Source organism: Atheta coriaria, unplaced genomic scaffold, assembly GCF_025399875.1.
Source record: "Atheta coriaria isolate IRGN ID8LTWV9N9 unplaced genomic scaffold, Caltech_Dcor_3.1 hic_scaffold_7_pilon, whole genome shotgun sequence".
In the NCBI taxonomy this organism is placed as follows: Eukaryota; Metazoa; Arthropoda; class Insecta; order Coleoptera; family Staphylinidae; genus Dalotia; species Dalotia coriaria.
In genome coordinates, this window is record NW_027045449.1 from 12,935,159 (window position 1) to 12,959,663 (window position 24,505).

A 24,505-nucleotide genomic window follows, 5' to 3' on the forward strand; every position below is an offset into this window, starting at 1 on the left:
TATATCTAAATTACATACAGAATCAACTATTCAACCAATCAAAGCCTTGGAATTAAGTCCACGTGGTTTCGTGCGTGATATGCTGATGTAATTGAACTGTAGGGTTATCGGCTCGTATTGTTGGAATTATCGGCTGTTCTTCTATTGTCCATGTTATTTAAAAATGTTACGAAATTTAATAAAGCCGCATCATCTTAAGCAGTTCATCACGAATAATGTCGCAGGATTGCAGATTAGAAACAAAGCCACAGCAGCAAGTAATTTTTAAATATATTCGGAGGCAGGTTATATTTTTATACAAGCTCTTGCTTTTTTCTTTAATTTAAAGATCCACAACTTGAAGATGCAGGATTCCTTGGTAGACCATTATATATGGATGCTCAAGCTACAACACCAATGGTAAATCATATTATTAAAGTTATTTTTATCATTTCATTTTATTTTTAACAATATTTTTTATAGGATCCCAGAGTTTTAGATGAAATGCTTCCATTTTTAACTTCATACTATGGTAATCCTCACTCAAGAACACATGCATATGGTTGGGAAACGGAATCTGCCGTTGAAAAAGCACGCGCTGAGGTAGCTGAATTAATTGGTGCAGACCCAAAAGAAATTATTTTTACATCTGGTGCAACTGAAAGCAACAACATTTCCATAAAAGGAGTAGGAAGATTTTACAGTTCCAAGAAGAAACACATTATTACAACTCAAACAGAACACAAATGTGTTCTAGACTCATGCAGGGCTTTAGAAGGCGAAGGCTTTAAAGTTACATACCTACCTGTTGCCCAAAATGGCATTATCTCACTAGAAGAATTAGATAAAGCAATAACGCCTGAAACATCTCTTGTATCTATAATGACTGTGAATAATGAGATTGGTGTGAAGCAACCAATCACTGAAATAGGCAAGTTATGCAAGTCTAAAAAGGTCTTCTTTCACACTGATGCTGCACAAGCAGTAGGCAAGATAGCTATAGATGTCAATGAAATGAACATTGATTTGTTGTCTATAAGTGGACATAAACTATATGGTCCAAAAGGAGTTGGTGCTTTGTATGTGAGGAGGAGGCCAAGAGTAAGAATTGAAGCATTACAAAGTGGAGGAGGACAAGAAAGAGGTTTGAGGAGTGGAACTGTTCCTCCACCCTTGGCTGTAGGATTGGGAGCTGCCTGCAGGATTTCACTACAGGAGATGGATTATGATCATAGGTGGATGGAGTTTCTCTCAAAACGTTTGATGGATAAAATCTATGGAGAACTGACGCATGTGATTCGGAATGGCGATCCAATTCTGTCATATCCAGGTTGTATAAATTTATCATTCGCTTATGTTGAAGGTAAGTTTTCATGTGTGAATTATTGGAGTTGCTTTATTAACTTTTCTTTAGGTGAATCGCTGTTAATGGCGCTGAAGGATATTGCTTTATCTAGTGGATCTGCTTGCACATCAGCTTCTTTGGAACCATCATATGTATTAAGGGCAATTGGGGCTGATGAAGACTTAGCACACAGTTCAATAAGGTAAAGTAGCATCTCAATTGCTTCAATTTCTGTATGTTCGATTCAAATATTTTTTTGCCAGATTCGGCATTGGCAGATTCACAACAATCGCTGAAGTAGACTACACAGCCGAGCGTTGTATCTCACATGTAAAACGATTAAGAGAAATGAGCCCCTTGTGGGAAATGGTCCAGGAAGGAATCGACTTGAAGAGTATTCAATGGTCTCAACACTAAACGAACCAACGTAAGTAAAGCATTATTAATATCAGTAATAAACGCATTCAACCCCTGAATGGGTTTTAGTTCACAATTCATCACAGTTATTTCGGACTAAACCGCAAATTGCGCACAATCTCATTCACCCAATAAAGCAAAATTACGGACTAGAGCATATTGAATTTTATGCCATTTTTTTTGGTTTTGTGAATTTTTATGGCATACATATCAAAATGAGAATTCCTGAGACTTTCAGCACAAGCAGGCATCTTCATAGACCTCATCTGCATCACCTATCTTGAAACCATGTTTATCCATTGCTTGTAGTTCCATTTTGGATCTGTTTGAATGCACCAATTGACTAGCAATGTCCTCAAACATGTCCTCTAAACCATCTCCAGTCTTGCATGATGTCTTGAAGCTAGCAGCTATAATATTATGGCATTGTTCACTAAAACAAGTTAAATCAAATTAGGGGAATATTTTTTGTTGAAATTATTATATCTCACCAAAATGATTCAATCTCAGCATCTGTGACTTGAGGTGTGGATGTAATCAAATCATTCTTATTTCCACATAGGTATATTTTGGCATTCTCTGCATATGTGACAATATCAAGTAAATGTTGTGAGAGCACATGAAAGGATGCAGCATTGTCTAAAGAAAAGACCAAAATTGCAGCTTCAGCAAATTTGTAATAACTTGATGTAATTGAGGCAACCCTCTCCATGCCTCCTGTGTCCCATAGTTGCAACTATAAATTTATAACATTCTAATAAAATTATATATATATATATATACATCACAAAAACTGCAATGCCTTTTACCTTAATATCCTTGTCTCCAACTGTGTAGATTTTGTCATAATGATCAAGTCCTAATGTGGATTGTCTGTCAGTGGATGTGATAAATGAATTGTTGGCGAAGCGTCTAAATATCGAACTCTTGCCTACACCGTATTCGCCGCATAGTATCACTTTTTGTTCTGGTATTTTTGTTGTTGCCATTATGCAATGATATTCGTTAGAATTTTGTTCGTTATTTGCGTTTTTGTTTCTATTCGTTTAACCTCCAAAATTGATTCCGAATCCTCCCCACCAATGCGGCTCTGTAATTTGGAATGTAGGGAATTTTGGTTTGACAGTTGCAATCAAATGTCTTTGTTCATAGGAAACCGGATAAACGATATTTCGCCGCCAAATAAATAAACAAGTGACTCATGTTTTTAGCAAACCGTCCTGCTGTAAGAAATAAATATGAAAGAATTCGAACAGATTATTCCATCGAATTTCGAATCTTCTCCATACAATGCGTTCGTGAGTATCCTTTGAATAAATTTTAGAGACCGACCGAAATTTCGGTTTCGGCCAAGAAATCTGGTTCCGGCTTCAGTTTTCGCCAATTTTTGGACGAAACTTTCGACCGTATGAGACACACGATAGAGGTTTGAGGAAATCCTCAATATGTTCTAAAAATTTCCAATCTATCTTCAATCACTTTACTTATATATATTGCGTAATATTGTTGTAAATAGTTTTATTGCACCATTCCTTAAATTGTTAAATTTTGAAACTTAAATTAAACATATTTTATGTAAGTTACAGTTTCGGTTTCGGCCGAAACTTTCACTTTTTTAATTGAAAATGTGGGATTATTAGAGAATTAATACGGCCAATAAATATACTGAAAGGTTCTGCCAAATTCATGATACTTTTATAGATTTGTCAGAATTAAAAAAGGCGTGTTTTATTATTTTAATACATTGTAAGGTACTATTTAAATATATTCAGACTAAATGTAGTTTAAGTATTCTTTAACAAAGCACGAGGGTCTAAAATTAATAGTAAGTTTAAAATTCCCGAACAGAAATTTAAAATTCGAAACTATATATAAAATAGCTCGAATTTAAATGTTTTTAATGTCCAGGTAAATGAGTCCTTTATGTTTGCATTTTTTTAAATATATCTTTATTTAGTCCCACAAATTAAGTTTAACGTTAGCAATAAAATATTAGTTGTCATGTAAGTTATCAAATCAATTATGATAATATCACAGTGATACTTATTCATCAAGCCAATTCTTAATGTGCGCTCTCAAATCAATTTTGGCTTGAACCATGTCTGGACCATCACTGGCTAGTGGTGCGAACATATCGTGACAATGACCGCCACCTAAATACAAAAAATTAATTAATAAGAATTGAAATAATTCAACTTATACTAAATTGACATACTTCCGATGTAGAATACTGCGGTATCATCGTTAATATTATCTGAGAGCCCCATTGGTTGCCATGGGTCGAGACCTCCGTAAGCAAACGCGGTATTTGTTATGGTTGGGTTTTGTCCTCCGTACCTTTCGTTAGTTGCAGCGACTGCAGCTGCGATTGTTTGAGCATTTACACTGCAAGTATACAATTTATATTATTATAAACTATATGGGTGCATATTAAAATTAAAACTAACGTTTTATCGAACGAATCTTCGCAGAGTTTATGATAAAAGTCAGTGGTGACTACATTTCCAAAGTCTTGATTGTCGTTGTTTGTTGTTACAAACCAACCAAAACCAGTACATTGTTGATAAAAGAAAGGCCTGAGTGATCCTTGAGCAGTGGACGTATTAGCATAAGCAGAAAGTGTGCTCTTGTAATCTTGATGAATACAGTAATCATTGGAAACACGTCTATAGTTGGCCAATTTCTCCGCTTCAGTTTCGCCCTCGGTGTCTAATAACTTCTTACATTCGGTTTGTAGAGTCGGCATACTAGTTTGCACCATATTTCCGAAGTAGGCTGCAATAGTTTCGAAAATCACCATTTTATCATATGGCTCATTGGACGGACGAGGTGTGCAGTATCCAAACATCTTGCGAACCTTATGTGGTCCATCTTCTTCTTCGTAAAGGTCTTGTAGTTGCTGCACGGCTGCATTAAGCGTGTTAGCGCATTCTTTACTAAGCAATCCAAGAACTAACGAAGCTCTTTCCAAGTATTCTGTATAATTAAAGTATTTATGAGTTAAAACATTATTATTGGAAGAAAAGTAACTATGGCATTACCATTCATGTCTTCTTTGGCTAAAAGTGGACCACTTGTTGCGTACACTGCAGTAATCATATCAGGATAGTCATGTTTCATCCATGTACTCAATGTTGCAGAGTATGAACAACCAAATAGCACTACTTTGCTGTGTTTATACTGTTTTTGCTTTTTTATCATTTTTATAAATCCAGCTAAATCCGCCATTGCTTGATCCGATGATAATAATTGGAAATTAGCGGTAGAATAGTCACTAAAAAAGTATAATATAGTATTCCTTTTTTGGTATAGAATTTAGGTAAATTTTAGTATAGAATTTTATACCCTTTTGGCATACTGTGGCCATAAAATCTGTGCTCCAAGTAAAACAGGGCCCCTTCATTTTCTTCTGCCATAAGATGCAATTGTCCGGAACTAAGTTGTCCCTGGGTGATTTCCCATTCTCCACCAACATAAATTATCATTGGAGGGTTTTCATCTCTAGCAAATTCGTCATTAGAAATGTATCGCTAGAAAATATAAATAGTTTTTATAATAGAATGCTCTCAATCTTTGAACATGTTTAACTTACTTGATCATAAGTCGCCCTACTGGCTGGATTAAAGTTGTCTACTCTTGCTTTGTGAACACCCCACACTTCACTCGACGAACTATTTCCCGAGTCCTCAGGAGTATGTTTGTAGGCATGTAGCGGTGCCACCTAATTTAGCACGATTAATTTATAATCTTTCAAGTTTGACAATAAAAAACTTACCACCAATGTAATTATAAGTAAACTATAAAACGTTTTCATTTTATTGCTTGAAAGATTCGCTGTAGAGCATACTTTTGAATGAAACTGATACTCCTTATATACTACCAAATGTTGTTAAAATATTTTAGGCATTTTGTTGTTTTATATTTAAAACCTACTATATGAGCGTGTAATTGGTGCTATTTTTGTGCCCACGTGAATATTTTTTTACCAAAAAAATGTAATCCTAGAGAAAACATTGAATAAAGTGCACATGGAAGTACTGATAGATATGGAATTTTAAAATCAGTGTGTTTTTCAATAAGCGCATATGCGCGAAAATACATTCTTGCACTAGTCGTCGCATGTTAATAATTATATGTGGTAACAAATATGAAATAATACTCCAAAATTGTTTAGTTGGGTCGATATTAAGTTTATTAAAATATACTTAAAATATTATGCGTACTTATTGATTGTATAAATAAAACAGGTAAATACATGTCCCTTTACATCGAGTATTAGTTAGACATCAATGTAACAATTAATCTCCATTATAATTTATATCTTACAATGCCATTATTATAAAGCTTACTATCTTGTTTTAAGTATCTTTTTGCGTAGCTTTAATTTCTATTGAAAGATAGTAAGTTTTATAATCACAACCGTTCTAACAGCAACGTATTTAATTGAGCTAGTCATTCCCACATCAGCCGACATCTTGACGCGTCTTTTAGACATTTTCATATAAGGCGTGCTATCTATAAAATTTTACTCATCAGATAAATGTTTCAATAAATATTTTGTCACAATGGCGATTACATTCACTTGGGTTAACATCGGTATCTCTAGGGTTCATTGAAATAATCGCGTTTATAAGTGTAAAAATGGTGAGTATTTGGTATTTGCACACAGCCATCCATTGTTCATATATTAATATTAAATATAAGTATAAATATCTAACAATAAAAAATGTAAATGTTTGTATAATGTATAATTGGATCATTTCGTTTGGTTGTATGTTGATTGTTAACTTGTTTACTATTTTTACTATTTGTATTCCGTATTTGAATTCTCACCAATATTGATTACTTTTACTGGACAGTCAGAGTTTGAATTTAATTATAGGGAATAATAAAAATGGCAATAATTTTAGGAATATAATACCCACTTGATGTGTTGTACGAATTAATGTATGTGCGCTTTAAATCGAAATGATAATGACATTCACATTCAGTTTACACTCGCGTCTCATCCTTATTGCTGCTGTTTATGAAATTTTGGTCAACGGTCCACATGTTCTTCTTCGCGATTGTGTCGGTTTCACGCTGTGAAAGAAAAAAAAAAACGATAATAAATACGTTGACATTCCATTACACTTAACTACATAGCTGCAATCATGCTTTAAATATCATTCATGCCGCATGCAATTTATTAAATTTGAATATTGGGTACCATTATCCGTAGCACAAGTAAGCTGTAAGATTAATTCCGTGTACAGAATTTTGCTTCAAGAAAGAAAATAATAAAAATGTGCAAGTGAGCTTGTTTTAGTGGAAAAATATTCAGAAAACATATGAATAATGTGTTACTTACACTGTGTGTGCTTGTTATATTTGTTAAGTATCTGTATTTCAAATGTTTTTGTTTGTTTGTTAACAGTGTATAGTTGTGTTTAGTGTTCAATAATTGGTGGTAGATTTAAGTCGTCGTTCACCTTAATAACGATGCCTTGATCGTCCTCGTCTTCGTCTCCTTCGTCCATTGTAGACAGACGTTTTTCTAGCTTACGATCTTCTCGTTTTTCCTCCTTCTTGTTGTGTTTGTTCTTTTTCTTAAAGCGGCTATAAATTGCAATAAAAATGTTCGTGTTACTGATTTGTTGCGGTTGTAGGGGACTTGTTTTAAATTTATTGTTACCCAGAGGCTTTATGTGGACTTTTTTTCTTGTCTTTGGAGTCCTTCTCTTTTTTCTCCGTGTTTTTGTTGTTCTCTTTGGCGTAGATAATCTGCTGTTTGTTTTCATGTTTGTTCAGTTGGTTGACTTGCTTCCAGATACCTGTCTTGTTGACTTCTTCAGTTATATTGATTGCTGAGAGCGGAATATTCATGACGTTGCCATTAGCTAATGGAATTTTCAAATTTCCGGTTGGTTCCAGTGGAACTTTGTGACCCTAGAATTTCATACATAAAAATAGTGTCTTTTAGCATTAGGTTGAAATTTGACATTAAACTTTAATTTGGTGTAGGCTTAAAAGTTTAGAAGTGGGTGAATATAAATAAAACAAAAACGGTGCGTAAATAAAATAAAATAAATAATATTATTATTCAAAAATAATACATTGTGTGGTTATAGGCGTAGCTGCATCAATAGTTTAAAAAAGTAAAATTATGAAATAATATAGAAAAAAAGTATTCATAAAATTGAGTTTTTCTTTGTTTACGTGTCGCTTGTTTTTCTAATGCTACGCATCAACAATCTCATTTGGTTAATATCATATAATATTGACTATCAGGTAGGTATAAATATCAAATTGGAAAATGTCTCTGGTGCACAAAACTAGTAAGTACTACATCTTTTCGGTAACTATTTTTTCGGTTCTGTCCTGTGTGAGGGCTGACATCTTACTACAGCAAAACTTGCGCAGTTTACTGCGCCAACCGACCTCAACGTCCATGGCATCGTGCTGGTTGCGCTTCGTCATTTCCGGCATGATGTCATCCAAAATTTTCAATTCGCGTCGTGTGAAAATTAAATCCAGCGACTTGCGAATGCCGATCATCACAACCAACATCAGCGGGAATAGAATCGATGTGCTGCTGAATGACTTGATTACCCAAAGACAAGCAAGACATGTCAGTTGGATAATCGTGAAAAGATGAACCCTTTTAATTGGAACCTAAAAAACAACCGTGCTAAGTATAGGAATGACAGTATTAAGTTGTGGTGGTGAATTACTTGTCTGAGGAACATATAATCCGGTTGATACTTGTTAGGCATAAACATGATCAAAATACGATCAAAGAATTGCAATCCTTTGAGCGACGCGACGCCCATGTAAAGGAATACCCCAAAGAGTACCGGCATTGGAATGTGTCCGAGCATAGGCGTCAAGAAAACGCTCAAACCAATAGTGAGGAAAATCATAATGTGCGTAACACGCTGTTCACGAACTCCCAGAAATTGTGGTTTCTCACCAGGTGCAGCACAATTTGACTCTTGCTTGAGCGAATTGACGTGATTGATGGAAAGAACGGTGGCGGCCACGAACCATGGTAAACCCATCACCGAGCAAATAGCTATCAAAATGCACAAGACAAAGAGATCCAAGTGATAACCGCATCCTTTCTTCAATTTGTTTTCTTTGCGGTTTATGATCACACTAGTAATTTGTTGGTCCATGAAGATAAGGATTGTTCCCAAAAGGGCGGGTAGGATTGCCAGCGGGTAGGACCACACTGGATTTATAAATGGACTGATCACCCATCCGCGTGATGGTAGAGTAGGTTTGAATTCATGTGGTACTTCTAGTTTTGGTGTGTCGATGCCCACGAAATAGTCTAGGATGGTCATAGCAAAGATTGCAATGATTACGGCGAAGTCGCTGACAAATTGACGCACCTGAAAGTAAATATAAAGTTTACTCAAGTTATGCTACCGTTTATTATTCGGTTTATTACCTTTGATGGAAAGAATAGTGCATTTTTAAAGTCTTTAAACTGCACAGATATTAAAAATGTGCCCATGAATAGAATGATCGACATTAGGAAAACATTAGGAGCCGCTGCTGGGCTGGGTGGCACGTAAATTCCATGATATTCCTACAATAATAGCATATTAATAACATACACTCACTGAATGACTTCAATTTAACTTACCGAGCATGTGGTGCTGTTGAATTCCATCCAATGATTGTTTATCTCTGGGTATTGATTACGTACACTCTCGTTTAAAAAGCATCCGCTTTCCGTGTTGGCGCCATGAATCGGGAACTTTTTACCAATGACCAGAACATTCTCAACAGCCTATTAACCCAGATAAATACACATTAAGTTAATCAAATTGCAAATACTTCCGCAAGTAATAATTATATACCTTGTAGATGAAAATAAATGCAATTAACGTAGCGAAATTTTCTTCCGTGAATCGAGTGATGTAACACACCAATGCACTTGCGTCAATTGCAACCAATATCAGTAAAATCACGGCGATCCAAATGCCTATCCACATCCGGAACGAGAGGTAATCCCATCCCATAGAAATGCAAAAGTCGTACACAATTGTTTCAAATACCAATACTGGACCGGTGGATCCTAAGATAGTTAACGGTTGGCCAGAGAAAAAGCCGTAGCCAATACCACATACAAAACCGGAAACTAACGATTCCATAGCTGCCATGTTTTTGCCAGTCGCTTCGGACAACAAACCACCGAAGGTGATAATTGGTGATAGGCAGGCGAAATACAAAAATATCCATGATGCAATACATTGCATTGCAAATGCATCCTTGAAATCACTCCAGTAAAACGGTGCTTTGCGTTTGATGTCGTTGAAGAGTCCTCCAAACAAGCGACCCGTGCGCTCCAGACCAGCTTCTTCACGTTCCTTTTGTTCCATTTCGTCTTCATCAATTTCTTCACTGGGTTTTTCTGGAGGTCGTTTTCTAATATCCTAAAAATATTGTTTTGTTAATGGTTTTTAAACAAATTTTTGATGTTACAAAATACCTGCGATGGTATAGTTGCCGGGGGTTCAATGCGAATGGCAGGGTCCCACTCGCCCGGTGGTAAAACCGTGACGGCATCCAGGAATTCGTCGATGCCCGCCAAGAGATGACTACGATTCTTGGCGCGATAGGCTACCTCATGGAATACTTCATCTGACATGAGTGTCGCCATAGCTCTACCAATTTCATGATGTGAAGAATTCCCGTTTGACGGCATGAGCAGTATGAAGATGAATCTCGTTGGGACCGGTACTTCGGTCAGATCACCCATCACATGCGCAGTGTTCAATCGAACGAACGCAGAAATAGTCTTCTCGAGAAAATCCACTTCACCCACAAGGATATTACTTGCTTCGGCATTTGGTGGAATCTTACGCATAAACTGCAAATTGTGCTGTGGAATGTCTCCGTTTGAATTGCCGTTTTCCAAATTGTTCGAGCTGTGATTGCGATTTATTGAGTGAGCACTAGCGCTTTTGGACATTGCCTCCGGTGATGATTTGTCGCTTCCTACACAGATATAATCGCAATTAGATCAGCTCTTGCAGTGAAAGGAGAGCAAAAACAGTGATACGCATGCAGTTGGTTGTAGACTTTACAAAATACGACAACGAGCGCGAGTCACATGCAGCTACAAGTAGATACAATGTTGGGCAACATGCACGAACTGAAATCAAGTAAATTACGTTGAGATCAATGTGAGCTGAATGAAGTCGCTGGCGAACTGTTATGAAATCAACGATTACAATTAATACGATGGAAGCAATAAAAAGGGACATTTTAATCAAGAGAGCCATTCAGGTGTGAAGTGAACACAATCATCGATTTCTCATGAATCCGCTGTTCGCGGTTTTACTGCTCTACATTCACGATGTTCATCATGCTAGCAAATTTAATCAAAACATATATAACTACAAAAGTAAACTAGGGCTAGGGAAATGTAATCCTATAAACAACAAATATTCAAGATAAAGTTACCCTGTCCAGGAATTGAGAGAAATTTGCCAAACTCAACTTGACCAGACTTTCCCATGTTTTCCATATCTTGCGCATCAACTACAACATTTATTAATTACTTTTCTTGCATAGAATATTAAATCAAACGGAAAAAAGCTACAGAATCGCCAAGTAATTATTCATAGAAGTCAATATTTGCTTTAAAAAAATATAGAATTTTCCTATTTCAGAAAATGGAAATGTCTACTTTATTCCAACTGATATAAGTCATGAATATTAAAGAGAGTGAATAATCTCGCCATCTAAAGAAGTACCATGTGGAAAAATGAGCAAAAGGTCAAGTATAACCAAGACGGAACTCCAAAGAACAAATTTAAAATTTGCATATGCCAAAGACTGCGTTAACATCGTATAAATATATACGCGAAGAAGTAAAAATAGAAAGTGGTACAAAGAAAACACTAGATTATGAATATGCATGTCGGTAGTAAACTTTACGTCGCCGATTTCCATATTTGTCATTTTCAAGAGAAGTAGATATGAAGTTTGATAGCAACACCAAAATTTGACAGGCAGACGAATAATTCTACCTTTCGTTTGATGCCACAATGCAAGCCACGTGGTTGTGTCGTCTGTTTCTGCGCTAAATATCGCTGTAAACGAATCACAATGTAATGTAATGATTACATTTGAATATCAAGACAGGTCTAATGGTAATTTGACATCGAAGGCACTAAAGCACGTCACAATTAATCCAATATCAATTCCCACAACCTAATATCCCAATAGGAAAACCAACACCGTATAACATCGATAACACCGTGGAGGAGAAGGTGCAACAGTTGGTATATCAGCACATAATTACTTTATAGTTTACACTGCTTGTCAAACAATGAGCTACAAATAGCCGCAACTCCATACGCTACAAGTTCCCACTTATCCTTCTTAATTTACCCCACAATCAGCGCTTTTACTTGAACAACGCACAGCATGATGATCAAAGTTTCGTCAAACTTCCCTAAACATCCTCGAGTGTGTTGTGTTTATTGTATGTTTAGTTGCATGCGGTGATAGATTATTGAAACAAAATAAAAAAAATCTTATTTTGTTTCCATTATCTTCGTGTTTAATTTGTTGTTGAATGTGTTTTGTTTGTGTGTTTTATGAGAATTTAATTTGAGTTTGTAATGAGTAACGTTGAACATAACATAAAGCTGCCGTTTGACCCTTATGCCTGTGTTTAGTGTAAACAACCTGGAATCGAAACGTATGAACCGTTTCGTTTCTGTGTGCTTGCGTCATCCTCAATGATGCGCACCCGTTTGCCCTGCGCGTGTCCTGTTCGACGATGGTGTGCGCCCTCCGTATGTGGAGTACTAACGCATGGTAATATACTATAGCATCCCTCTGATGGTGGAAATGTGGAAAAACAAAAAGAAATTCAGTGTATGTACAATCAAAAAGTGTAAAAGTGCAAATAATTAGTCGTTATTGCTAGTTATTTATAACCTCAAGATTGAAATTAAATTTAATCGTGTTACTATATTAAATAAAGTTAAAAAGCAGTATTTGTTCATACAATAGTCATTGAATTGTTAATTTAATTGATTTGTAGAAGTCATATTGCAATAATGTGCAGTGTGCAGTGCAATTGAATCGAAATTATCACGGTTGCCAACACAAACCGTCTACTTCTATTTCCAGACTATTGTGTGCAGACGATTAGTAGAAACATGATATCATATTTTACAAAGTAAATAAATATTTAATCAGTAATTGTTTGTTGGTACTCAATACCTATATACGTCAGTTATTAAATATTATCACTTATCAACAAATTCGTTGAAATGCTCCTGTTAATAAAAATTACTATACTGTTTCAATATAAAAATTAATAACTTACTTTTTGACGATGAATGATTCCGTCCAATTTCAGCAAAGCTCCGAATTGTTGGCAACAAATGCTTCTTTCTTTGATGTTGATGCCTGTGGCGTTTTAATAGTATATCCTTCACGAGTTCCATTTTGTTTATCGGAAGCGCGTTGGCGTTCGTCATGTTCTCTATGACCAACTCAGCCACTTGCTCTACGGAATTAGCCTCCATGTCCAGTAGCACAGTACCGTTCAACAACAAGCTGCGCAATTCAAACAAGGAATGCAGTGACAAGGTGGCCACGTGGGGTTTGGACCACCGATTGCCACCCTCTTCAACATCCTCCTCGAATTTGATCCAACGCGCAGTTTCTTTCCATTCCAACTCGTCGCCATCTTGCACCAGTTCTTCCATTTCGGAAAATAATGGATGACTTTCGGTTCCATCGTCGATCTCTTCGCCGAGGATAAATTGGACGCGTTGTGCAGGTGGCGTACCTTGAATAATTAACACGTTCATTTGCTTACAGCTTGCCATCAAGAGGATTAATAATAATAGAGGGAAGTTTATAACTTCCAAAACTAACAAAACAAAGTAGGTAACTTAGTCGTTAGCATTTATGAAGTATAGAAAGAGAATATATTATGCAAACCAAATAATTATACGTGCATTTTTTTTCATCTTTTGAACATTAATGGTATATATTCACATGTTGGCATTGTTTGTGAGACGTAGAATAATATAATATGAACGCATTTCGTGCGTGCGCATCGTTCGCATTTCACTTGTTGGGCATTATGAAATTCTCAAGTGTATGTTGCACGCAGAATACCAATTTGCGGCGGTTTTTATTCGCCATGCCAAGGCTCGGCGTTATAATCCACAAAAGGATGCGGCATGCGTGCGATCGATAGGAAAAAGTGTAACATTCAAAAATGAGATAAAACAACACACCGGAAGGAATGGCTAACGACTAAACAACAAGTGATAACTAATACTAGTGTGGGTGTGGGTTCACATGCGCATATTATTTACAATGTGGTGCGTCTTACATATTTCGCCTTCCTCGGAAATACTCATGCGGCCTCTGCGCGTTACAAGCAATCCTGGAACGTAGACACAAAGGAGGATGTCATAAGAGGATTAACGGCGACAGGTGTGCGCACTCGCCATGATCGTGAGGCGGAAAATAGGACCAAATAGTGTGTGTGTACGTGGATGTGTGCGTGGATGGCTCGTGTTTAAGTGCAACTCAAATATGTTCAACTCATCTTTCCCAGAATTAGGACCTTTGCAAGGTCATAACTGTTTGTTGCACAATTTGATCAAAAATGGCAACCATCACTTCATAAAAGTTCAATATTTTGATATAATCGGAGTCCTGCACTGTTTCATTTTGAAATGGATCATTTTGTGCTAAATTTAGAACCGTGGTGGGCATAGCATTGACCGAGAGCAATCTGTTATTTTTTGGTTTTCGCCCAGCTACCCGATTTACGCTCCTCATTCGCGCCACGCGTTGTGGGTAGACCACTCTGGCCATATTTAGATTGGTTACCCTCTACGCGAGCGCTCGGTATTATAAAATAGACACGAAATCGATAGACTACAAGCATTCGGCCAGTGCTGATCTCGTCGCGCCCTGTTACAGTCGATGTCACACATAGGAGCGTGTAAATTACCTATGCATGCATGAACGTACTTGCCACATGATTTTCCTGCCATGTGATCCAGATTTACAATCAACCACATAAAATTCTACAATTTTTGTATATGGATTAGATTTTAATACAGTGAATATAAATAATTTACTGTGGCGAATATAGAAATCGTGCTGTTGTTAGAGAATTTAAATTGAAACGTCGTGAAATTAAGTTATGACATTTTTTGTATTTGTTTGACCTTAATAAATAAGAATGGCTGGGTCGATATCAACTCGTACGATTTGGATAGTTCCCACGAGAATCTAATCACACTCTGGAGATTTGAGACATTTAGAAAAATCTTCCAGAATCGAAAATAAGCCGAGCAGATTTATTTTTATACGAAAATCCGATTGTAATTTGGAATCACTCTCTAAATCTGCAAAGAATCAAGTATAAAAAATGCTCAATTTAGATTTAATACAATTTGTAGTTTTTTCAACTTGAGCAACTTTTGTTTTTATTTTGATTGCAGCTTGGGATTCGTTTAGATTGGTTCTGAATTAGTTCCTTTTGTTTTTGCTTGTACGGACGCGGTAAGAATGAAAATGAAAGTGTGCAAAAGAAACTTACTTGGTCGCTCATCATCCACCGCATTCAACTCGGATGATTTGCTATGGTGATGCTTGTGTCTTCGATGAGAGTGACGTCTTTCAGCCGGAATGTGAACGCCAACGAAGACTGAATGTGCGCGGTGACCTAAACAATAAAATATTTGTAACAGAAAACCATTTATCTATAAATAATGTATTTGTATTTTATATATGTTTATATTTTTTCTATTAAATACAGTGTAATGATATTCTGAGTAAAAAAATATAAAGTATTATTGCACGGCGATATTCAGTAATCACGCAATGCGAAAGAAGGTTGGGTTTCATTACTAATCACCATTCAGTAGCCCATTGTTTATTCCTGCGTGTATGATTACAAACATTTTAATGCAATTAATTTCTTTCTGCTAAAGGCAATTCGATATTATTTTAACAATAAAACCAAATAATGGTTATACAGAGTATAAGTGGTTAAAAGGATACGTATCAAATGTTATTTTAAACATAAGTTCATTTTCCCTGTAATGACTCACAGGTTCTCAGATTAAATAAGAAATTTAATTTGCTTCGCTTTGATGCGTTATCAAAATGTGCTTGGATTCGCTTGAATTCGTAAAGCGGTAACAAAATCAAAGAGAACATTTATTACCAACTCTCGACAGAGCAAGTCGGATCGATATCATGTTGAATTTTCCTCTGCAGTTTCAAGTATTCAATTCAAATAGAGAATACAGAAAAGATAAATTTGAACTCTCCTTCCTTAGCTGTTTAGCAAGTTCAGATGGCAAGCGCACATTCTGTTTGATTTATCATCTACTGACCCAGGTTGATCTTTGATTCCGAAAAAGTTACCTTCGTAATCCTTCTCGTCGTAGGATCCAACTTTCTGAGCTCCTGGATCCTTCGGCGCTACGTCGTCGTGCGTGTCCTGCGGTTCCATGTTGATTGCTCAGTATCACAGTCTAGGACCAATCTGAATCTGGTTACGTATCTGCAACCAAAAAGAGATTCAAATCAATTTGCGAAATTGCGACGGAGAAAAAATCTTCCAGACACGGAGTTACACGTGGGGCATATTTAGCTATAACAGTATGCACACCATAGCCATAAAAACAACTTCTTGCCGTTCAATTCACTGTTATGCAATTCAAATTGACGTAATAGAATAGCAATGATACCCGTGGCGTCCATAGACATGAAATGGAAAATTGTTTTTCAGCGTGGGACTATGATCGTGAAAATCATCACGTATATTTTTTTATATAAATGGATTATTCGGTTTCTAGGTATCGATTCACGTTTTGATTATGTAAATGTATTCATTACTGTTGACGAAAATGGCGATTGCTTAAACACGTCAGAATTATTATACAACAATAGCTATATGAATTCATCATTAGTGGCAAATAATGAAATAATCAGATAATACATTTATCAACTTGTGGAATCCCAGTAAACAGATATTGTGATTAATTGGGAAGCGTTTAAAATTGGAAGTAAAGAGGATGTGACGTAAAAATGTGTCATTGAGACTTTGCATTGAATCGCATCGAATGGTGAATGGGATGATGATGAGTATCGATTAAAGAGCGCAGTAAAGATGCAAATCAAATCGTTTTCCACGTGCGCGAAAAACAGTAAAGATTTATCTCGAATTCATTATTTCGCTTTCCACCGAGCAATTTATTGCTACTGGCATTAATTACTCACGTTAATGAATCCTATTAAACCAATTTTTGTTGGCACGTGTATAGATGATCAAATTGTTAAATTAATTCCCTTTTGCTTTTATTTTGTTATCAATTGGATAAACATTTAAATTGTTTATATTTTAACTACTATTATGAATTTATTTATAATATTTTTGCATAGATAAATTTAAACAAAAATACAAATAGAAACAACCAAAAAATTCCATCGGATTACATACTGAATATTAAAAAAGCAATTAAAACTGGCATTACAATAAAAATCGAATACATGGAATTTTTGTGACTAATTTGTTTCATCTTATCACAAGTATTTCAACCGTAGGTAACTTGACGTAATATTGGAAGATTATGATACATTTTATTAATATACAGCGCCAATTATGCTGTAGAATTTTTAAAGATTACGTCATAAATATCGTGAGAATCAATTTGTATTATCAAAAAATCATAATCTAATCTCTGCAGTATAAGTTAAGCCCAAAAACAAACAAATGAAGCCGACTTTGAACTTATAAATCCAAATTTAAATTTCGTATCTACCTATCATTAGTATTACTGGAAAACAGGAAACTTCCATGACCAATTTACCAAACTGTTTGTTTTGAGTTAAGAATTGAACGATTGTAGACACTTACAGCCTCATTTAGCCAAATTAACTTAATTTGCCTTCGTTATCCTTTGCATTGTGAAACTAATTTACTCAAACATTTCGAACAAAATTTGCGCGTTCCAGTGAATCATACACAGACAATAATCGACAGATAAGAGCAGTTTAACGTCTGCTAAGTCCATTCATAAAACTAGCAAATTACATGTGTACACAATTTTAATCGGCGCACTTATTCGATAAGCGCTTACTTACATTTTGCAACATTTAATTTGCCATGTCGGTATAACGTCGCTATGCGCTCGGTGTTGGCGAGGTTGGCGATCGTTAATCAAATTTACGCGAGCCGGAATTGATTGCTTAACAGATAAGAAGAAAGCGTGTGTTGTGTTGACTTAGTACTTTTGTCGTTACTGCAATTACACGTTTACACACTCATTATTCACATTTAACATTCCCTCTGCAATTACATTTTTTCCTCTCTGAGAATGCCTTAAGTGGCGCATTTAAAGTTAAATGTAGAAATGTTTGAGTTAAATAAAGTTTTCTTCTTCCGAGTGGGCGTAATTATTGTGTATGTAATAGTTGTAATTGAAATAATTGTAAATATGAAGCAGCGACGGAAGTAATTCGTTAAAATAAAAATTACCCGCCCAGCTTGTCAATTCGTCGCGGTTTCATGCAAGTTTATGTCGATTCCACGCACATGCAAGTGGTGCGCCATCACAAATTTACCTCCTAATGAATTGGTTAATTAGATTTGTACATTGTGCATTACCGTAGGAGAGTTATGTGGCTGTAACACAGGAATTCCTGCGTTTAAACGAATTGCAGCCATTTTTCGCGACTGCGCTGGCACTGCGCCTGGCACCGCGCACACGGGATGAGAGAGTCATCAGTCTCTATTTAAATTTCGTTCGATGAATGTTAATGAACCAGGAATGGAGGCGGACGTTGCCTGTTGCTGCTTGAAAATTCTATAAGGCCAAGGTTATGATTAATGCAATTTGTTCGATGCGAATCAATTTAGCATTGACTTTATTGCTCATGAGCAATATTTAAGGTGCTTATTATTTAACTTCCTTTGTTTTGGGCTTGTTTTGACTAACGAAAAAATGCAGTGTAATTGTATATATTTTCGCCGCATCGAAAGTTGTCGAACGAACGAAATTTAAATCGCTTTCACTCGCTGCATTCGTGTTTAAGTCTAAATATGTCAAAAGCGTGTTAAAGTATTCAAACAAATATTAAAATTTATGGGAAATTTGCAGTTTTAATCTAGTTAATACACATTTAGAAGTTGTTAGTTTGAATCATTTAAACCCAATACGTGTTTCTGAACATTATGTCGAATTAAACTTGAAACTTTTGATAGTGAAAGGTACATTATTAAATATTTACGTAATTTTATTAAAAATTCAATACTGAAAACATTTCCGAGGAAATTATTCATATGAATTGATTGGGTTTCGAGTCAATAATTAATTAATAATTATCAAAGTTGAAACATATTTGCGGCACAATAACTGAGAATGTTGATATGTATTTCTATTGTAAGATAAATAATGAATTATGTGAAAAAAATGTATAGTATTAGAATTACTTTGTCATAATTTAATTCTACATTCTCCTGAACTCTTTAAATATTATTTACCACATTGATAAACAAAAAGTTGTATGTAAGTATTTAATTCTTTTTTTAACATGAATATAAGTGTGTACAATTAAATTCATAATTAATATCTCAGAAAATTGATTGCTTTTAGAAATTAAAAAGGTTAATATATTTTCAGATCTTCTAAAATTTCTATATCTGAAAAACAATAGAATTAACTATTACCTAAGGTAAAAACAGGTGCAGTCTGTAATCACATGCATAGGTATAATTTAAATAATTCGATGCTATGGAACATACCAGCACAATACGCACAACGTGTAACATTGTAACTTTAGTACTATCAATGATTATGAATTGCATCGCAATGATAAGAATAGCAATTAGAAACTCAATTGTTTAATCGAGGAAAAAATCAGTTTGCACAGCGTTTTACAAACAAAGCAATTATGAACGCATGCGAAGCAGGACTCTAGACTAAACAATAAAATCTAAAATTGTTTGTTGTCAGTTTGCTGCTTGAAACGACAAATTGAATTTTTATTAGTTTGGAAAGTAGAGTTAAAAACAAGTCAACTTACCAAATGCAATAAATGCCAGTTACAAGACAGTGCAATATGTAGACGTCCATACGATCACTAAATCACTCTTTCACTTTCAAACACAGTTTAAAGTTCTCTCGAAGAATCACTGATCCAACACAAGTTATTTCTGTATTGTATTCTTTGTTACTATCTCCCTTGGACGCGTTACGCGCCGCTTGTTAAGATCACTTGAACTTGAATCAGTGATCGCGATGCATTTCTAGAAAGCGGCGGTGTCGCGTCTATTGTGCGTGCACAATGAATGCGGAGAACGCACGGTTGTTTATTGTTCGCGCCGTTGATTACACGATTAAACGAGTGCGAACGGTGATGCGCGTCGTGATCGCCGGCGTCGTGCCAACCGACTGACAACGCGATCGGTTCCAGCTCGAACCGTAGGCGCTTCTACTACCAAGAACGGAAGCCGACAAGTGAACCACACCGCAGGATTGCGGATTCTGGATGCCGGGCGTTATCCTTGCGCGGCACGCAGCGCAGCGCGCATAGCGATAGCAGCCTACCGTTAGCGGTGCTGAGGATTAAAGGATTTCATTCATCGTGGCGGGATCTTCAGATGTTGGCGTCGTGTTTATTTTGTGAAATAATACGATTACCCAGGGATTAATTATGTGTCCTCATGTGAGCTTGCGAATCAATTTTAACCAAATTCTAGCGAGTATTATTCAGCTATAGATAGATGTTACGTTTCATTCCAGTTTAAGCTGAAATTAAACAAAAAAGTAACAAAATTGTTTTCTTGGAAATTAGTGATTATTCATACAAAACGTTTATCGATGTTGTGTTTTTATTACCAAAACAATACATGTTATATTGTTAGCTTTTTGTAAATGTTTCAACAAACATGAATTTTATACACGTTTGTCTACTTTGAATATATTTGAAAAAAAAAAGTTTTATCGAAATCTGCATATTCTTTTTATTCAAATCCGACAATTTTAAATCTTATTTTTCTTGTAAAAGCTTTTGTTTGTAAATATTATTTAATAATTATGTTAATTTGGTTGCCTAATGCGTCCAATAAAAAAACAGGGACCAAAAATTAGTGCGTGTAGCACAGATTAAAGTAACTCATCGTTTTGCAAAATTTGTTTAAGTTAAGCGTGCAATTTTATGTCCTTGACATACAAAATTTTTATTGATACTGAGAGTATACGACGCACTCAATTTTTGACTTTTATCTAAACTTATTCCAGGTTCAAACTGGAAATGCGGAACTAACTGGAATATTTCAATAACATTAAATATTTGTAAATATTTATTAGTACTCGCAAAATTTGTTTTTAAAGAAGATTGAAAATTTTCCTGAATTTGTAATGAATTGGTATGTATATTTATCGATTCATATTTTAATATTTGAATAAACATTATTAACAAAGTTGTTTATCAACTTCAATAACTTATTGAAATGTTCATTTAATTTAAAAGGTATAACGCTAATTAATTACCACTGGATAGCCGTGAAATCAAGCAGTGTATCATAGTTAATATAATTGCATAAATTCAATAATCATGATATTGCGGCACGTTACATTTTACAAATTACTACCTTCCCAAATTTCAAATGTTTAATACCTTTCACTCATGTTCAAGCCATGCCTGAGCGGATTTATAAAAATCAGAGATTTGTCACCACTACACCAATTTATACAAAATGTTTAAATGTTAATTATAACTACACGAATAATCTAACATTTCTAACAATGTAACGGTCAAATATTATAAATGCAAAGTTTGGTTAAGTATTTGTTGCTCATTTGCGCCCAAATTACAGAATCAAAGATAATGAATTGCCATCTCCGCTAAAATGGATAATTAAAATTTTTCATATTTTTAAATTTAAATTGATAATCTTGACAATTTGCAAAATCGCGAGCAAAAGTTTGTATTAAATATTAAATTAAACACATTTCCGACTTTATATATGTTCTGTTCTCATGCTCATTTTGTTGTATGATTAGATATTAGTAAATTATTCTAATGAGTGCGTTGGCGAATTTACCGTTTTACATTTTCATACCAGTAAACTTCATGACAATCATTTTGCTCAAAATTGCAATATAATTGTAAATACGCTTTGCTATCTATTTATATATACAAGGTAAGGTGATTCAATATTTGTTAAAAATTAATTATGAATTCATTTGTATTACTTGATTATTTTTTTATATTTATCTTATGAGTTATGTGACCATGTAAGTATAGACTTGAGATAACAATATTAGTAGCGTACGTTTTGACATTCATGATAGCAACGTAAACAAGTGTTTATTGCCGGGATTCGGAAATGACTAGATTGTACCGAACTTGTGTGGTTTACTCAGCAAAGTGATCAACTTTTTAATGTGTATTGATTATACGGGGATAAACACACGAAATGATAAATGTTTATCATGATTCATGACATTGTGTCACCAATAATATTGAACGCATTAAAAATTAACGATCGTAAGTTATAAAAGTGCATCAGTAAATTATTCATCATTATGAAGTTAACGCTTTGCCGGTAAAACATTATTGATGCATTTTACCGTTTCCAGTGAGAGTATCAAGTAACTAAATGAGATCGATGATTATCTATGGCGACATGTGTTGCACTGAGATCGTGTCACCAAGATTCGAATGTCACTGTCAGCAGGAAGCTTGCAAACGCACAAAATTAAAATACACTCCGACTGCAACAAACCGTTGGTTGCTGTGACGAACATTGAACGCGGACCACGCACCAGATAAATTTATCCACTGCGTGAAGATATCCGCCTCACCGCCTCACATTTCGTCCAAATCCAGCTATTAATAAATTCTTGGCTCAATTACAACGACAAAAACAACAACAAAAATATCTATGCACTTTCCAAATTATTTTGCGACTAAATACACGCACAAAGACACAAAAACAATGTTTATTTGATTAATTTAAGCTGCAGTCAATTGAAAGTTAAAGTAAACTATAACAGGTGGTAAGATTTATCAATTTAGCCTTATTAAAGCGATCAAACGCATATAATTTTATTACAATCGTAAATACTCAGCGTTAACTGCAGTTGTGCTGTTTGAATATGTATGTGTTGGCAGACAGACGAGATACAGAAGATTGATGACTGATTATGGAATGCCGATTGATTTAGCGAGATAATGTAAACGTCCGTTAAAGTGGCGTGCAAAAGAGGTCGTCGTGTCAATACGCAGATCGAGGACGCGGTGCAAAGTGCCACTTAAATATTTTTGCTCATTTTCAGACGACACCGGCATTAATTTCTTTAGTTGCTATTAAGATATAATAATTAACAAACAAGTAAGGTGTAATAAATATGTAACTTTAATATTTGACACGGTGATTTGTCCAAGTTTGCGAAATAAAATAGAAATTACTCTATTAATACCAAATATTATATCAGTTATTAAATATGACAAAAGTAAATTTAGCGACAAACATAGGTAGGTATAAGTTTAACGAATGTGTAGGAAATCAAAAAAATGTAATTTACTTATCACAGAAAAAATCTACCCGAAAGTACTTTTGACGTGATAACGTCTTTAAAATCGTTTTAGTCGGGTGACATGTTCAGAAACTTGTCACGAGGCCTCTCGAGGTCGATCGCTATAACGAGAGAGAGACGGACCGATCTCCCGTCTCATCTCGAGCGCTGCCAGTCATTCCGTGAAACTTGTCACGCGGAATCCACACGAGCGGAGGCAGGCATAGCGTTCGAGTGAGTGGACCGATCTTCCGTCTCTCTCACTCTAGCGGCATACAAACGAATGGAGATTTTCTCGTGCGGTTAAGTTTTCGTTGAATGTTTAACAGTGACACAAAATGTGAAGTGCAAGTGAAGTGTTACAACAATTGCAACAAAAAAAACTTATATCACCAATAAGACGTTATCACGTAAACATCTCGATCGTAAACCTACTTTACAAACAACCATTTTTTTTTATTACATTTTTATTTAAAAAAAAGCTCCTCTATTTGAAAAGTTTCAATGAGTAACAAAAGCGTCCCAAAAAGGACTAAGGGTGTAATTGCATTTTTCAATTTGCTTTGAGTTTACTTTGAGCATCAAATTCTGCTCAGCGTGGGGTAGGTTCTCTTTAATCAGATTTTATTATTACAGACCTACATAAATCACAATTAAAATTAAATTACGTCAATTTTTTTTGTTGGAAATATACACACAAACCAATGAAATTTGCATTAAAAGTTTGTCCCTGCTTACTTTCAATTTTAATTACTTAAAAACATTTTGTGCTTATGAAGAAACCTACCTGAAGAGTTCAAGAAGCACCGGAAACTTTAATTGCTTAAGTTGTTCTGCCTCGTCCTCGAAGCAACAATCCCTCGCTGGTACTTGTTATTCTTCGTCACGCTCCATCAAAAAACACCCGAAGTATAACACTGGCATTTACCAATTAGCGCGTTAAAACTGCACGTAATTAAGTTGTGTCCTCTTGAGTCGCAGGAGTTTGATCTTGTTGATGCACACAAGAAACAGTTTGCAAGCAACACGCGTCGATAGCATTATATAGCGGTAAGAATGCGTAAAATAAAATTGTGGGAATTAGGCTCCCTATTCGCCGGCGGATGTGGACTTGATCAATGAAACCTTTCACAAAACAGCAGTTTCTCGTCGATTATCGCACAGAATGTCACTAAATTTG

The 24,505-nt window shown here is 35.3% G+C and overlaps 4 protein-coding genes and 1 long non-coding RNA gene across 11 annotated transcripts; 2 read left to right on the forward strand and 3 right to left on the reverse strand.

The window, feature by feature from the left end:
- The first annotated feature begins 43 nt into the window (after window positions 1-43).
- Window positions 44-2,519, forward strand: Nfs1 (Nfs1 cysteine desulfurase). 2 transcript variants are annotated; one of them, XM_065308732.1, is made up of 6 exons: window positions 44-257; window positions 329-399; window positions 463-1,342; window positions 1,394-1,526; window positions 1,588-1,751; window positions 1,811-2,519. In XM_065308732.1, the coding sequence occupies exons 1-5, from the start codon at window positions 164-166 to the stop codon at window positions 1,739-1,741; spliced, it is 1,332 nt and encodes a 443-aa protein (XP_065164804.1). In that variant the 5' UTR covers window positions 44-163; the 3' UTR covers window positions 1,742-1,751; window positions 1,811-2,519. The 2 variants fall into 2 exon arrangements, with proteins under 2 accessions (XP_065164804.1, XP_065164803.1); XM_065308731.1 differs by having other exon boundaries at window positions 46-257; window positions 2,304-2,519.
- On the reverse strand, window positions 1,752-2,866 carry RabX6 (RAS oncogene family member RabX6). Its single transcript, XM_065308733.1, has 3 exons — window positions 2,551-2,866; window positions 2,233-2,477; window positions 1,752-2,174 (listed from the first exon to the last, which is right to left on the reverse strand). The coding sequence occupies exons 1-3, from the start codon at window positions 2,728-2,730 to the stop codon at window positions 1,976-1,978; spliced, it is 624 nt and encodes a 207-aa protein (XP_065164805.1). The 5' UTR covers window positions 2,731-2,866; the 3' UTR covers window positions 1,752-1,975.
- Window positions 2,867-3,660: 794 nt separating this feature from the next.
- On the reverse strand, window positions 3,661-5,594 carry LOC135796628 (thymus-specific serine protease-like). Its single transcript, XM_065308730.1, has 7 exons — window positions 5,517-5,594; window positions 5,334-5,462; window positions 5,087-5,271; window positions 4,783-5,015; window positions 4,189-4,717; window positions 3,957-4,126; window positions 3,661-3,894 (listed from the first exon to the last, which is right to left on the reverse strand). Exons 1-7 carry the CDS (start codon window positions 5,553-5,555, stop codon window positions 3,785-3,787), a joined length of 1,395 nt encoding a protein of 464 aa, XP_065164802.1. The 5' UTR covers window positions 5,556-5,594; the 3' UTR covers window positions 3,661-3,784.
- A 313-nt stretch (window positions 5,595-5,907) lies between these two features.
- On the reverse strand, window positions 5,908-20,227 carry Ndae1 (Na[+]-driven anion exchanger 1). Of its 6 annotated transcripts, XM_065308723.1 has the most exons (17): window positions 19,826-20,227; window positions 16,163-16,301; window positions 15,330-15,455; window positions 14,106-14,159; window positions 13,083-13,550; window positions 12,434-12,586; window positions 11,770-11,832; window positions 11,201-11,278; window positions 10,224-10,732; window positions 9,592-10,167; window positions 9,375-9,521; window positions 9,177-9,317; window positions 8,455-9,117; window positions 8,162-8,395; window positions 7,416-7,669; window positions 7,213-7,339; window positions 5,908-6,823 (listed from the first exon to the last, which is right to left on the reverse strand). In XM_065308723.1, the coding sequence occupies exons 2-17, from the start codon at window positions 16,248-16,250 to the stop codon at window positions 6,734-6,736; spliced, it is 3,771 nt and encodes a 1,256-aa protein (XP_065164795.1). In that variant the 5' UTR covers window positions 16,251-16,301; window positions 19,826-20,227; the 3' UTR covers window positions 5,908-6,733. The 6 variants fall into 6 exon arrangements, with proteins under 6 accessions (XP_065164795.1, XP_065164796.1, XP_065164799.1 ...); XM_065308724.1 differs by lacking the exon at window positions 11,201-11,278 and having other exon boundaries at window positions 19,826-20,226; XM_065308727.1 differs by lacking the exons at window positions 11,201-11,278; window positions 12,434-12,586 and having other exon boundaries at window positions 19,826-20,226.
- Window positions 14,270-15,590, forward strand: LOC135796632 (uncharacterized). Its single transcript, XR_010549369.1, has 2 exons — window positions 14,270-15,149; window positions 15,232-15,590. It is a non-coding gene; the product is annotated as an uncharacterized lncRNA (long non-coding RNA).
- Window positions 20,228-24,505: the final 4,278 nt, after the last annotated feature.

Excerpts from the sequence above, each read along its gene's own strand:
- Ndae1 (XM_065308723.1), bottom strand. The coding sequence starts at position 16,250 with ATGGAACCGCAGGACACGCACGACGACGTAGCGCCGAAGGATCCAGGA. Across the intron at positions 12,587-13,082 it reads GAATCATTCATCGTCAAAAA|AGGGATGCTATAGTATATTA; the intron begins GTAAGTTATTAA and ends TTCCACCATCAG. Across the intron at positions 11,833-12,433 it reads TTCATACGTTTCGATTCCAG|CGATATTTAGCGCAGAAACA; the intron begins GTTGTTTACACT and ends ATTCGTTTACAG.
- LOC135796628 (XM_065308730.1), bottom strand. The coding sequence starts at position 5,555 with ATGAAAACGTTTTATAGTTTACTTATAATTACATTGGTG. Across the intron at positions 4,127-4,188 it reads GAAGATTCGTTCGATAAAAC|TGTAAATGCTCAAACAATCG; the intron begins GTTAGTTTTAAT and ends GTATACTTGCAG. Across the intron at positions 3,895-3,956 it reads CGCAGTATTCTACATCGGAA|GTGGCGGTCATTGTCACGAT; the intron begins GTATGTCAATTT and ends TTTTGTATTTAG.
- RabX6 (XM_065308733.1), bottom strand. The coding sequence starts at position 2,730 with ATGGCAACAACAAAAATACCAGAACAAAAAGTGATACTATGCGGCGAA. Across the intron at positions 2,478-2,550 it reads TTGGAGACAAGGATATTAAG|TTGCAACTATGGGACACAGG; the intron begins GTAAAAGGCATT and ends ATAAATTTATAG. Across the intron at positions 2,175-2,232 it reads GCTGAGATTGAATCATTTTG|TGAACAATGCCATAATATTA; the intron begins GTGAGATATAAT and ends AACTTGTTTTAG.
- Nfs1 (XM_065308732.1), top strand. The coding sequence starts at position 164 with ATGTTACGAAATTTAATAAAGCCGCATCATCTTAAGCAGTTCATCACG. Across the intron at positions 400-462 it reads CTCAAGCTACAACACCAATG|GATCCCAGAGTTTTAGATGA; the intron begins GTAAATCATATT and ends TATTTTTTATAG. Across the intron at positions 1,527-1,587 it reads TTAGCACACAGTTCAATAAG|ATTCGGCATTGGCAGATTCA; the intron begins GTAAAGTAGCAT and ends TTTTTTTGCCAG.